Below are 14,889 nucleotides of genomic sequence, written 5' to 3'. Positions count from 1 at the left end.
TTTGGAAGTCTATCCAAATCTGCCAATAGTTGCTTTGTTGCTTACCTACAGTTTTAATACAATGGGCCTTCCTTCTCTTTTCCATCTTGTGATGGAACCTCCTTTTCCATTGAGCAAATTTTAGCCTGTTTTCTATGTAAGCCTCTTTCAGTGATCCCTACTTGATTGGGAGGATTGCGTCATACCTCATAATCCTTTATCCTACAAAAAGAGCTGCTAGAACAGGTTCTGAGGTAATCCACTGTTACTATGTGCTATCTTATTATTTAGCTGATCGTCTTCCAGGTGTGTGGCCCCATCATCACACTTCTCAGGAATTTCAGTAGTTGAAATTCACACATGTGGAAGATGCCCAAATGAAACAGTTTAGTTAATTTTTCTAAAACTTGTATAACCGACCTAACAAATTGCTGGATTCCAGCCAGATTATTTATGCATTTGCAGTGGCACTCCAGGGTCACCATCCGATAAACGGGAGATTCTCTCCCATCCAAATTTCTCTAATAAGCTGATCAGACCAAAAGAGCAAATTAGTAAAATGTGGGATAGCTTTCCCAATATGGCACAGGAGAAGACACAGTATTTCCCTATCCACAAATTAGTAAAAATTGTGGTGTTTTTCTCTCTTTATTTATCTTTGGGCCCACTGTTGATGGCATGTCATTTACAATTATTCAAGTTAGTCCTACAGGGCAGAGTCCCAAACTTTAATGGAAAAGACACTAGCCTTCCAGAGGTGAATATCCCAAAGAAATAAGATATCCCAAGATGCTTTCTGCATTGAATAAACAGGAGTCTGGTTGATGTAGGTTTACAGCTGACTCCATTCCCAAGCCATGCCTTAGGGCAAGTACCACCAGGAGATGCAATTTCCTTTTGGCAAGGGATGCCTGTAATATTTTTTGCTTCTTCCCTCCCTTTGGAGCTAACATTTGTGAGCACAATGTTGTCATTTAAAGTTGTAGTATGTATATGTCTTTAGATCATGTAGCAAAATTAATTGGAGATGCAGAGGATTTTTCTTGGAGATGCAAACCTTGAGCTTTTCCCACATCCTAGTTTTCGTTTTGAAGGAGCATTCATGCATGGAGCAATCTGAAAACCTTATTAGAAGCTTATTGGATGTGTTACAAACGTTAGTGGAAATGAGGGAGCCATAAGTTGTCTGTTTCTATTTGAGTGCCATAGTTGTTTTTAAGGCTTCTTGTTTTAAATCGTAAATGCACAACTCCTGCTCAAAGAACAGGTAGCAGTTGTGGCTAAAAGGATCTTTCTGCAACTTCATGTGGTGCATCAATTGCACCATTTTCTGGATCCTGAGGCCCTGGTCACTCATGCCCTAGTCCTATTTTGATTGGATTACTGAACATGCTCTACATGGAGCTACTCTTGAAGATTATTCAGAAGCTGCAGCTGGTGCAGAATCCAGCAGCTCACACAGCCCTGAGAGCTTCTAGGGCTGCACATATAACGCCATTACTGAGCAAGCTGCATTGGTTGCCAGTTTGCTTCCAGATCCAATTCAAGGGATTGGTTGTTATATTTAAAGCCCTACATGGCATGGGTTCAGGGTATCTGAGGAACCATCTCTCTCTGATGGGACAAGCGCGCCCCACTTCTACTACAAGAGGTGAGAACTGCCCCCTCTTTTTTGGCACTCTGGTAGAGTATTAAAGCCTGGCTTTGCCAGTTCGGCTGGGAAGGGGGAGGTCAATCACCATTGGAGCTGGCTAAGGGGGTAAGAAGATCCCATCCCATCCAACTCTTGATTTTTTTTAGATGTGGTTTTCGTATAGCTTTTAATATAGGTACTCCTCAATTTAGAACAGTTCATTTAGTGACCGTTCAGTTACAACAGCAATGAAAAAAATCTTATGACCGATTTTCACTCTTACAACCATTTCAGCATCCATGGTCATGTGATTAAAATTCAAACGGTTGACAACTGGCTCATATTTATGACGGTTGCAGTATCCCAGGGTCAAGCGATCGCCTTTTGTGACCTTCTGACAAGCAAAGGCCATGGGGAAGTCAGATTCACTTAATAACAATGTTATTAACTGCAGTAATTCACTTAACAACTGTGGCAAGAAATGTCGTAAAATAGGGCAAAACTCACCTAACACCTGTCATGCTTAGCAACAGAAATGTTTGGCTAAATTGTAGTTGTGTTGAGGACTAACTGTAATATTTTAATGTCTGTCATTTTAATCTGTTAATATTTTAATTATTTTTCACATGTTTTTATAAATTATACACCATCCAGAGTCACTTTGTGGGGAGATGGGTGACATAAAATTAACAACAACAAGCCAAATCCAGTCTGAACATCTGGCTGACTATGCAACAAATCAGATAAATAAATGAGCATATTTATATACACATGCATTCACACAATTTAGCATCTTGTATTTCCCATTATTCTGTGCTTTGTTATTTATTTCATTTATTAAATTTTTATACCAAATAGTTGATTTGTTAACAGCAAATCAAGAAAGGGCCTAACTCCTGGCATTCTGCTGGGCAGGTTTTATGCTTATTTTGGACTTAACTTGTTGGCCATGTTGCCTCTGTATTTTAGATTCTCTAAAAAGTTGTATGCAATGGTGCTCCCTAAGCCTTCTGCAATCAAAACAAAATGTTCCTCATGTTGAAGCCTCCTTTGAAACAACCCAGGGAGCTTAACTTATTCCATTACGCTGTGCTTCATTGAATTGTCCTGGTTGCCATGATTGGTTGCCAAAGAGGAAACGGAGTAACAAATCACGCAATTACGATGTCAGATCTCAGGATAGGCGGTCAAGGGAATGAATATAAAGGAGAAAACTATAAAATGGAGATTTTTTTCCCCTTCTTCTTTTTCCTTTAATGTTAGAACCTGAACTTGTCCAATAAATCTGTTGGCAGGAGATTCAGGACAGACAAAAAGAAGGATATCTTCACCCCGTACATATGTGATTTAAGGAATTTGTTGATGCAGGATGCCTTTCAGTTGGAGGCAAAGGGGATTAAGGGAAAAAAACATGGTGGAGATAAAGGCTATTCCCATTCATTAGTCTGATGAATGGATGTGATTTCTAGATTGAGAAACCATTATTGCAGGAAAGAACTCTTTGCCTTCCCATCCTGCTTTTGCCATTCCTTTTATCAGTTGGCCGGTGACATTGCAAAGCAGAGTTGGACTAGATGAGTGTTTTTTTTAAGGAGGCAAAATAAGCTTTTCCAGAATTTCCATTGAGGTGGAATACTACTTGTAGCTCCACATTTTTTTCTCTTCAATAACTAGAGAAAAAAATTGCAGATCTGCGTGCATTGGCTTTCATTTTAGCTATTTGGGACTGGTTTGTAGTTCCCGATATACTCCTGAACAAATTGGGACTGCTTCTGCATTTATAGGTAAGCTATTGGTTACCTAGGATTTCTCATAAGCTTGGCCTCTTTTCCTTCATTGTCTGCAAAGCAGGAACTACCTGTTTTCTGTTGCTAACCTGGAGTCAAATTGATTGGGCTACGTGACATTAATTACACCCTTTCCCACCTACAAACCTGTGGTGTTAATTTTGCGGTGAACGTTGGGGGGGGAAAAGGCTTATTTGACATAGAAGTTGGAAAAAAAGTAAAAAAGTAACAATTCACTATCCCCCCCCCCCATCACTAAATTATAGTTTTATTTCCCTATCCCAACTCTTGAACATAACAAATGAAAATTCCTGTAAGTGCCAGTTATTCCCAATTTCAAAAGCAGCATCGTTTCCTCATCTCTGAGAAGCCCAGCCTTTTCACTTGTTGACACAGCTTCCTCCTATAATCTCTGCTGGAATCCTTTTCCGTCTTCAGGGTTTTTCCAAGCTCACACTGACATCATTTTTTCCAAGCCATTTTATCTCGACAATCTACTTGTGTACTCTACTCTCAACCCACAATCCATGGCTATTTTAACATGGATTATTATGGCATTTCCCTCCCTAATTTTATTCATTTCACCTTATTTTAATAGGGTTTCGTTCTTTTCCCCATCTATTATTTTCAGCAACATTGTTACATTGCAGTTTCCACCATTTCTGATCATGGGGATTTGGAATCTAACTTCTAGGTTATAAATAAGTTCCTATTTCTGCTGTAAAGCATAATACCTTGCTTTTACTTTTTCTTTCTTAGCTTGGACTTCTTTTAAATGCAGTCCCCAAAAAATCCCAGCTTAGTATAAATTTGTATTGTGGGATATCATACTTATAGCTGGATGTGAATTTAAAAAAATCTTCAGTTTTGAAATCTATTCTGCCATCTGCTGCATCAAATGGAGTAGATGAAGTATCCACCTATTATTAACAATTGTTTAAAATTGCTCTAGTCATCTTTAATTCCTTAACTTACAACAGTTCATTTAGTGACCATTTGAAGTTATAACAACACTAAAAAAAGTGTCTTATAACCGTTTTTCACACTTATGACTGTTGCAGTATCCCCATGGTCAGTTGATCAAAATTCAGATATTTGCAACAGATTCATTTTTATGACAGTTGCAGTGTCTCAGGATCATGTGATCACTTTTTGCACACTTCTGGCAAGGATACTCCATGGGGAAGCCAGATTCACTTAACAACCATGCCATTAATTTAACAACAGCAGTGATTCACTTAACAACAACGTGACAAAAAATGTCGTAAAATGGGGGAAAATCACTTAACAATTGTCTTGCTTAGCAACAGAGATGTTGGGCTCAATTGTAGTGGTAAGTTGGACTACCTGTATTGGAGATGTGCAATTCAAATTTTCATCTAATATAGAGGCCATATAAATGCTTAATTTTCATAGGATTGTGCTCATTATAATTTACTATTTGTATTGAGGATGCACATATGCACATATTCAGAGAAATATTGGAAACTTTGAAAATAACATATGATCCCCTCCAAAAATATTGTAATACCAGTTCAACAATCATTTCCCTATTACTTAAATGAAAGGGAAACCAGTATATGTAAAATTCATCAAGTTCTATTCAGTTTTAATACCATAGTTCATCATACTGATTCGTTAACATAGGAAAGCAGCTCTATTTTTTATATAATGGCTAATTGATTGGCATTTCAACTAATTGCAAATTTCGTATTTCAAAATAAACTATTTGACACTATCAAGGAATAGCTTTACAAGTTAATGAAGTTATGCACCCAATAGTAGGCTCACTACAGGATTATTCCATGTATTTTGTCTAAAATCAAATATCTCTACATTGCTCATTGATTATTTTAAATATTTGATTTATAGACTTTTTGTATCTTTCTACAAAGCTGATACTAAACATTTATAGGGACTTCCATCCACATAAAAGGAAGCTGTTGTAAAAAGTGATCACTATTTTTCATCAGGAACCTGAGTCTCCTCATCCTTTCACATCTTCTCGGAAACAGTTCTCCATACCTCCATGCAAATCTATCATTTCATTATCAGCTACAACTTTTATGAACCCACTTGGTCATTCCAGTTTTAACAGATGCCCACTTCTTGCAACTGCCTTCTCTTCAGAATCTAGCATATTGTATGTCTTAAGAGAGCATTTAGGATTTCTTCTTCCCCCCCCCCAAAAAAAACAGGCAAAAGAGGCCCCAGATTTTAATGATCTGGTGTCAAGAATGAACACTGAAGCCATAGCAAGATTTGAGGAGAGAGGAGGGACATCTGAATGAATAGGGGGCCACTCCCCCTTTTTGCTCACCTTTTGGTGGCAGCCTCCAATTACTACATTTTTCCTGATGTAAATAGCAGCTGATTTAATCTGACAGCACTGTTCAGATCACCATCATTGTTTTTCCCTGGTTTCCAGGGTTCCAAAGAGAAAGTTGGTCATGCGAAGCAGTGGGGAGTGTTCCTGGCACCTACCTTTTCCAAATGATTAACGGTTCTCCATCAGTGTCCCCGAAATGTGGTGTGTGAGTTTGCTTTGGAGCTGACACTGCCTTTACCTGTCTCCATGCCCTGCTAACTTTGTGTGCAGTAGCCCGTGGTTATTAAAATTCCTGTCCGTACAGGAGTGGTTTAGCCTGCGTTCTTGTCTTTAGGCATCATGGGTTTCTCTGAACTTCTCCATTTTAGGCAGTCAGTCCAGTACATGTGCCTAATTGCTGACTTAGAACTGATTTAATATTTTGTGCTTCTAGCTTAATATTCTTGTCTCTGTACCTTTCACCTATGCTCAATTATGTTGGAATTCACAAAGATATTTTTTTTAAAAAAAATGTTTTAATACCTGAAATGCTAAATGTTGTTTTACTTAGGTGAAGCAAACTTTGGTGACAGCCATTGATGGATTTTTTTCTGTTGTCAGAATATAATGAAAAAAGAAAGGAAGGAGTAAATATTTTTGTGCCTGCTTGTACACCTATGTTTTATCCAAAAGATAAACCCCAGATTGATGTTTCTTCTTTGCATAAATATATTTTAGAAAGATAGAAATCAAGGACGTTTACTTCCACAAATATCACCCATATTTTTATTAAAAAGTTAAAAAAAATAGATTTCAAGAGCAACCCAAACAAATAATTCCTTCTTGCTGAAACTAGGGTGTACTTAATTTTGGTTGTGTCATGGCGAACAACTTTTAAAAGGCACATTGTTCAAGTTCACAAGAAAAAAACAACAGCAAAACGAAGTATTGGAAGATATTTTTTGTTTTTTCTTCTTTTAAAAAGTTTTTGTTTTTCACAGGAGAAAGAATGAGGAAGTGGCTAGGCAAAATTTCTAAGGCAGAAATTCTGATCTGAAGGAGCCACAATAGGAAAACCTTCCTTTGTTACTAGCCAATTTCTTCTCTGAGAAGACTGAGATCTCGCCTTTCTCTTCCATTGTGAATGGAGATGTAGAAAGTGGCACAAATGAGCTTTAACTTCCAAATAATCTTCATTTTGGCATAATTAGGCCTGCCATAGAAAAGAGATGTAGAAAAACATCTCCTCACATATGTACATATTTTGTTCTATATTGAATATTAGGGAAAAGGTTGGTTTTATATAGTATTTATGACAGTGCAGTAGCAATTCACAGCATCCTAACCCTGAAACCTTAAGATTGAACAAGGCATCATGAGATTTTTTATCTGTGATACCAAGAATATTAACATTACCTCAGTAATCAGTCTCCAGTTGCATTTTCTCGCTCGCTGTCAATTAGGATATGTAATTCTAGTATGAATTACTACATCAGGGCAATTGTAGGATGTTAGGGGGAACCGTGTGATTCCATTTGTCAGTGAAATGAGAACACATGATAACCAGTGCAGAGAAAACATGTCTTCCTGTAATATACACAGAATGATCTCTCACATTGTGAGAGATGTGAGAAAAATATCCTTCATTTTGCATAATGGCTGAAGAAGCACATCCTTCATTCATACATAATTACCTATCACTCTCTTCAGGGAAATAGGAGACAGTAATACAGGATACCCAAATATTTGAAGTAAAATATTTTCAAGCCTATGTCATACTCCATATAGTGTAGATTTAATTCCTACTATCACATTCTGAAGTTCATCAAAATTTTGAATTACTTAAAATTCACATCTTATGGCACACACTGTAATCTTCCCTTCAGATACACCACTGGCAGCTTTCAAATGTGTTTAACTGTGATCCAACTAAGGAAGACTGTGAGTATCTGCCTGATCAGGAGCTGCATGAAAAGGCAACTTCCTGATGGATATGCACTCCAAGGACCAAGTCCTGTGGAACAAAAATAATGCTGCTCTTGAAATTCCATTAGTGATTCTTGGGGTACTTAAAAATCTCTGAGTAAATTCTGCTTAAGAATTTTTTAAGTGATTTGCAGTGTTGAGTATTCCAGCTCTTGAGTTGGTCTTTCTTTACAGGATTACTGTGTTTATTTTTACTGAGTTTGCTCTATGAAATAAAAGGCTATCTCATTCCTACTGGGTGTGTAACTTCTTGTTTAAAAAGACACTGGGTCTGCCAACTGGGTCTTCAACAAACCTCTTAGATTTTGCCTTCCCAAAGAAGCAGCAAAATTAGAACATTTTCTATAGATGTGTGTGGCTTTTGGGTTTCATCTGATTTGACATGTGCTGAGCTTAGCCAAGCAGGACTGTCTTATTTCAGGAAATAAAGCAGGATTGGCCTGAGATACATGCATTCCATCTTAAAACATAGGATGAAGTTGTGTTGGATCTTCTGAAAACCCTACTTGATCCAGTATCAGACAGTTTATAAATTTTTTTAAAAGCACTTACTCAGTTTACTCCTCTGACGTCTATCTCCTCTTTTTTCATTCTCAGGTTGATACTGCTAGCACAGGTTTTCTAGCAGCTGATTCAAAAGTGATCATGCCACCTGACCAAGTAGATGAGAGCAATACTGTAACCAGCACTCTTACTGTGCAGGAATATTTTGCCAAGCGCATGACAAAACTGAAGAAAACTCAACATTGCACCAAAGTAGAACCAGGTAATTCTCCTCCAGTGATGGTTGAAACATTGGAGGGTTTGGAATCCCAGACAAAGAAGAAGAAGAAACACAAACATGCACAGGATGCGGCTGGAGAATCAAAGATTATCTGCACTGGGATACTAGATTCAAGCAGAGATGAAGTGGACACCCAGAAAAAGAAACGGAGAAAGAAATCTAAACATCTGGACCCCAGTAATGATCTTATTCATAATGAACCTCAAATTGGTTATCAAAAGGCAAGACAATGTTCCTTTGAAACATCTAAGGAAGAGAATAATGATTTAGGAGAGCAAAAATCAAAGACAAGGAAAAAGAGCAAAAAAAGTAGACTGGGATGTAACGAAAGATGTTGAATTTATAAATCTGCATGTTTAACTTCTTTGAAATATACGTAAATTTCCAAAATTTACCCAAATAAATAAGCAACATTTTATAAAACGGACGTGGTCCTTATTTGTTTACTTATTTTAAATTTAAAAGGCTGGCTACTTCATAAGCATACAACATTAAAAAAATACAATAAAGGTAATAGAAGAAGTATGTATGTCAAGAAGAGGAAATATTCAAATTAATTTAAAAAACCCATCCCATAAAAGACTTGCCATCCACCTTAACCAAGAAGTGGGAGAAAAGATTGGTTTTTAACAATCAGAGTGGGGACCTTATAGATATTTGTTGTTTTTGTCCCCTCTCATACCATTCCCACCTTTTGGAAGATTCTTGCAAAAAAGGATTTGGGGTGGGTGGGGGTTGGTTGGTTGGTTGGTTGGTAAATCCTTCAGGAAATCCTGAATCTGCTCTAGGTGGTGTACTTCTATGGACTTGCATGTCAATGGCAAGCATCAATGGAGCTCCTAATTCTATGACAGAATTTTTGGGGCACGGAGAAGATGGAATGGTTAATTCATGGTTTGCAATATCCATGTTCCTTGTTTTCTTGACACACTTTAAAAGAACTTGGCATAGTTTGTTTATTTACATAATTTATATGGTTTTTCAGCTCAAACACTGTTTTCTTTTATATAAAAGAAAATTAAATCAGCAATACATGACAAGCATTTATGAATTTTTTCTGAAGAAATAGTGTATCGTTGCCTATTAATGCTTTTTGATCTGAATTACTAACTCATTGTCGGCTATTTTATTGCCTATAGATTTCTTTTTCCTTTATGGTATTGCAAAAGGATAAAATAAAACTAGGGATAAAAGCCTTATTAAATGAAATGGATGAGTATACACAAATGCAGACACACTATTTTTCTTGCACTTTTCCTGCTTCAGTTGGTCTTTTTTGATCACCAACATAAAAAAATACAAAGTATAATAATATTAACAAAGAGAGGTTCCATCCTAAATAGAAAACCAAGTACCAGGCGAACAAAATAAATTCAGTATGAATAAACTTGCTGCTTCTTTTGGAAAAGATTGGGGGATCTTTCGCGTGTCAGGTACAGTATGCTTTATTCTGCTCTGATCTATGAATACTTCAGATCTTTTCTTTCCCCCAATTTAGTCCCAAGGTTATTTGGTGTAGCTTTCTTTCAAAAATGTAAATTTATTAGATGTCTAGTCCTCTGTATAACAAAGGATCTTTCACGTTTCTCAGGACAAAACAATTTTTACAACTATGAGGGGAGAACTTACATAGCAGCCAATAAAGTTCAAGCTCCCTGGTCCAAAGAGTTTATCTTGGTTTATTATTTTGCTTCTTTTAGATTCTCTCTTTGTTAGACTGCTGCATCACCTAAGATTTTGAGCAAAGACCATATAGTAATAACCAAATATAAACTAAGAGCTACGCTTCCTAAAAGATTAGCAGATCCAGCCTTTCCCAACGAGGTAACCTAAAACTGACTTGGACTACATTTTCTGCCTTTTTGTACCTTACCTATGTGGCCAGGTGCCAGAAGCTTTTTTATACTTCATTACAATCATTGCTGTATCAAACTAACATAGTTTATTTCTTTAAAAGGAGATTAATGTGACTGAGCAGAATTCTGTAGTTTAGTGAGTAAATCTAATCTACTTAATAGGCAGCTAAGTAAAATTTATACAGAGTCATAAGAAATTCTCTTCATCTAATGTACCTCATACTCTACTGGCACAATCTTTGAACAGAACTAGTTCCTGAAGCCATCCTAACAGAAGATTTAATCAGTGGAACAACTTGCCTTCAGAAGTTGTGGGTGCTCCAACACTGGAGGTTTTTAAGAAGAGATTGGACAACAGTTTGAAATGATATAGGGTTTCCTGCTTGAGCAGGGAGTTGAACTAGAAGACCTCTAAAGTCCCTTCCAACTCTGCTATTGTGTTATTCATTTGCTTAGCAGGCGGCAAAATCTGGCTAAACTTGATTCTTCTAGTGTTTCTTAAAGATACATGGATTTCAACTCCCAGGATTATCTAGCCAGCATGAGGAATGAAGTCCACAAATTTTCCACACCGTTTCCAAGGTTGAGAAAGTCTGGATTGGTGGTGGGTTTCAAAATTTTTTACTACCGGTTCTTTGGGTGTGGTGTGGTGGGTGTGGCATGGCTTCGTGGGTGTGGCTTGGTGGGCGTGGCAGGGGAAGAATACTGTAATATCTCCATTCCCACCCCACTCCAGGGGACAGTTACTGCAAAAATCCCCATTTCCTTCCAATCGGCTGCGAATTGGGAGGCAGAGAATAGATGGGGGTGGAGCCAGTCAGAATTTTTACTACCAGTTCTCTGAACTACTCTAAATTTCTGCTACCGGTTCTCCAGAACTGGTCAGAATCTGCTGAAACCCACTTCTGGTCTAGATGGTTCTTGGATGAGACACTCCAAGTGCTATGGGTTAGATTGGGGAGGACCAACAACCACTTTTATAACATGCAAAGACACCGATGTTTCTGCGTAAGTCACTGGCACTCAAGCTGAAATCCAGGGTATTTTACTTTTCTTTCCAATTGTTTATTTTAAAAAATAAATAAATCATTGCACTTCATTTCTTGAACTTCATGGTTGAAACTTATCTCTCTCCCTCCTCCTATCTGTGTGTTTTTATAGTACACTCCTAGTAAAGAGTATAAATCCTATGAACATTTAACATTACTCTACAATCCCCCGCCCCTCATGCAATGTAATGTTCGAGTACGGAAATATTAGATCTGTAAACATTGCAGTTTTTGTACTTATTGGTCACAGCAGAGTCATCAACAAGGAAGAAGGGGGAAGCACCTGGCCTTACATTTAAGTTCTGCATAATTAAGCCTTTTAGTCTAAAAATCAGAGCTGGCCACTGGTCAAAGGAGTTTTAATTGATGGAAACAAACACTAATTTTAGTACCAAGCTCTCATCCTTTAAAGGTCTTCAAAGAAGTTGAGAGCGATGTTTATGTGACTGAATCGTCCAAAAGTTACTTCTAATTAAAGGAAATAGTTGTTTTCTAGATTTGATTTTTCTTGGTTATAACAGAGTCTTGAAGTTGCCAAAGTAAACAGGTTATGCCCTCTTCAATCTTAACATGCCCTATCAACCAGTTGGAGATTGCAGCCCTAACCATCATAAGCAGCCACACTGAATGGCAGATTAAAATGTCCAGTTTGAGAGCAAATTTAAAAATCAAAGTCCAGCACTGGACATTTGTGGTTGGCAACCAACTTCCCGTGAAGAGCAGGACATGAATAAAATAGCATTTTCCTACTCTATGCCCCTTTCTCTCCCAAAGAAATCTAAACTTAGAAGAGGGGAATGGAGAGGGAAGGTTGACTTCTGATTTGGAAGAGAATATTAGTGAATCAAATACTGTACCTATCATCGTAATCTATGGCAGTTTGATCCTACAGGCTAAATGAAAATGATAGGAAAAGTTTCTGGCAAGACAGTAATAGTCAACTCAGCAAAAGCCACCCTACATCCTTTGCCTGGTATCTATTAAGGAGACCAGAATTAGAAAGGACTGGACAAATAATATGAGCTGCATATAAATAATATATTTAACCCGATTATAAAATTAATCCATTTTCGGGGTTTGCAAGAAGTACAGAATTATAAACTAACCAAACAAGCTGGGCTTGCATAATATACCCTCAGTTCTTTTGTTTGTTCCTCAGATAACTCCAATAAACTGCTTCTTTATAAAGTTAGTGTAGAAATGTATTAATGATTTAATTACATTAATTGCACAACATGGTCTAGTTTGTAAAAATCTCATAAAATTTTGTTTGTAAATCATTTATACTGTTTTATCTTAATCTGCAATAGGATAACAAAAAGATATGGTGTCGAAGAGTAAAATTTAAAGATTAATGGAATATGTTTTAAAATGCAACTTAGATTTGTTTCCTAATGATTACCAGTATATTGTTTGGCAGCAATACTGAAGTGGTTTCATTTGCCTCCTCCTGGAATTTTTTTTTTTCAGCTTCCCAATCTAATGTACAACCAGGGAATTTCCTGGTTGTCTCCCATCCGAGTACTAACCAAGTCTGCCTCTGCTTAGATTGGCCCAAATAATTTATATATATATATTTTTTTTATTTATTAATTTTCTACACTGCCCATCTCACCAAGTGATTCTGGGTGGTTTACAACATCATGATAGTATTAATTCTGTGTGCTCAGAAGACATACAAGCCGGGAACATTTGGCAATTTGATTTTAAAATATCTCACTAATAGAAAAGCCCACACCAAGGAATTAATGTGTTCGTCTTGAATTAAGTTTAATATTAACAATAATTTGCTTCAATTTGGAAAGAATATCATTCCTTTGATACGTAAAGCATGCCAAGTTTGATGTTTAAATTTGATGCTTAAACTGTATTTGGGAAAGAATCGTGTCTCAGGGTCATTCCTTGCAATTCCTTGCCTGGAAGACTTCAAACGATTTCTGTGGCGCTATAGAAAGCCACATACACTGCACTGTATAAATCAATGGTTTGAGGTGAGCTAGTTATTTAGCTTCATGTATTCCTAACCCTAACCCTAACCTAAGGATAGCCTTGTAGATGGATAGATTTATATCAATGTGGCGATACGTATTCTATTCACAGGAATATACACTCCAAAGAAATAAGAGGGAGGAAAAGAGAAAATGTATTTCCCACCTCCTATTTCTATTTTGTTTTCATAAACCCATAAATTCAACATTTCTGCAACATATGTAGCTAGATCAGGTTAAAACTATCTAATGTTTCTCTCCACACTGTGTGGTATATTTGGTTAGTTTGCCTTAGTTTTATTTTTTGTGCCTTGCATGTTACATAAATCCAACTCTTTAATTTAAGAGACAGCTACCAGCTTTGAGTTGCAGAAATCTGGACAACAGGATGACAGCAAAGAAAGTTTTTGAACACTAATCCAGCCCTGTTTTATTTGTCAATATATTGTGTGAACCCAGAAAATGGATTAAGTTAGCAGTCTAGGCGACTATGTTGTATGTTCAGTCATAGGTGCAAATTCACACATAGAAAAACACATCTGGAATAAGAATGAATGAGCTAGGTAGGAGAAAGTATTGGAAGTATTTCTGTATATATGCCTTTCTCGGGTCTGAAAGCTGAGATCACATTTGTGAATCAGAGAAATTTGGTAATTCTGGCTCAGGTGAAAATAGAGGAAATGCAAGGATTTTGCAGTATTTTCTTTGCGTCCTCTACTTCCTTCTGCCCATCTTTCTTGGTGATGATATCATCATTATCAACCTCTTGAAACAAGAGCATGATTGTTCTTTCTAATGAAGGGATGCCATAGGTGGTGAGCATCTAGGGATCGGCAACAGCTTCCTGGCACTCACATCTGTTAAGAGAGGTCAAAGTGTCCCTTAGCTCTTTATATCTGGAGGGCTTGCCAAGTTGCAAGTGGGAGTGGGAGTGGGAAGGAAGGCAAGTACACGGGGACGGTGTCGACCGGTATCTTGGTATCTTGGATCGTAAGACGAGCCTTGCCTTTTTAGAATAGAATAGAATAGAATAGAATAGAATAGAATAGAATAGAATAGAATAGAATAGAATAGAATAGAATAGAATTCTTTATTGGCCAAGCGTGATTGGACACAAAAGATGCATATGCTCTCAATATACCTAAAAGAAAAGATACATTCGTCAAGAATCATAAGGTACAACAGTTAACGATAGTCATAGGGTACAAATAAGCAATCAAGAAACAATATCAATATAAATTGTAAGGATACAAGCAACGAAGCTACAGTCACTAGTCATAAGTGATAGAGATGGGTGATAGGAACGATGAGAAGACTAATAGTAATAGTGATGCAGCCTAATGTGAATAGTTGACAGTGTTGAGGGAATTATTTGTTTAGCAGAGTGATGGCGTTCGGGAAAAAACTGTTCTTGTGTCTAGTTGTCTATAGCGTCGTTTTACAGCGTCGTTTTGAGGGTAGCGTCGGTTTTTGTTTTTTGGTGTGTGTTTTTTTCCCCTTACACCTATACTCGGAGCGA

General features: G+C 37.2%; 1 protein-coding gene across 1 annotated transcript in view; it reads left to right on the top strand.

Moving 5' to 3' along the window:
* Positions 1-8,904, top strand: part of PINX1 (PIN2 (TERF1) interacting telomerase inhibitor 1) — a 36,913-nt gene extending 28,009 nt beyond the window's left edge. The window contains exon 7 of the mRNA XM_058164830.1: positions 8,291-8,904. Coding sequence (XP_058020813.1) covers positions 8,291-8,815 — 525 coding nt within the window. The 3' untranslated portion in view covers positions 8,816-8,904. The remainder of the gene's footprint in view (positions 1-8,290) is intronic.
* Positions 8,905-14,889: the final 5,985 nt, after the last annotated feature.

This window comes from Ahaetulla prasina, chromosome 1, assembly GCF_028640845.1.
Source record: "Ahaetulla prasina isolate Xishuangbanna chromosome 1, ASM2864084v1, whole genome shotgun sequence".
In the NCBI taxonomy this organism is placed as follows: Eukaryota; Metazoa; Chordata; class Lepidosauria; order Squamata; family Colubridae; genus Ahaetulla; species Ahaetulla prasina.
Note: the sequence above shows the minus strand (reverse complement) of the source record. Positions and strands in the feature narration are given on the sequence as shown.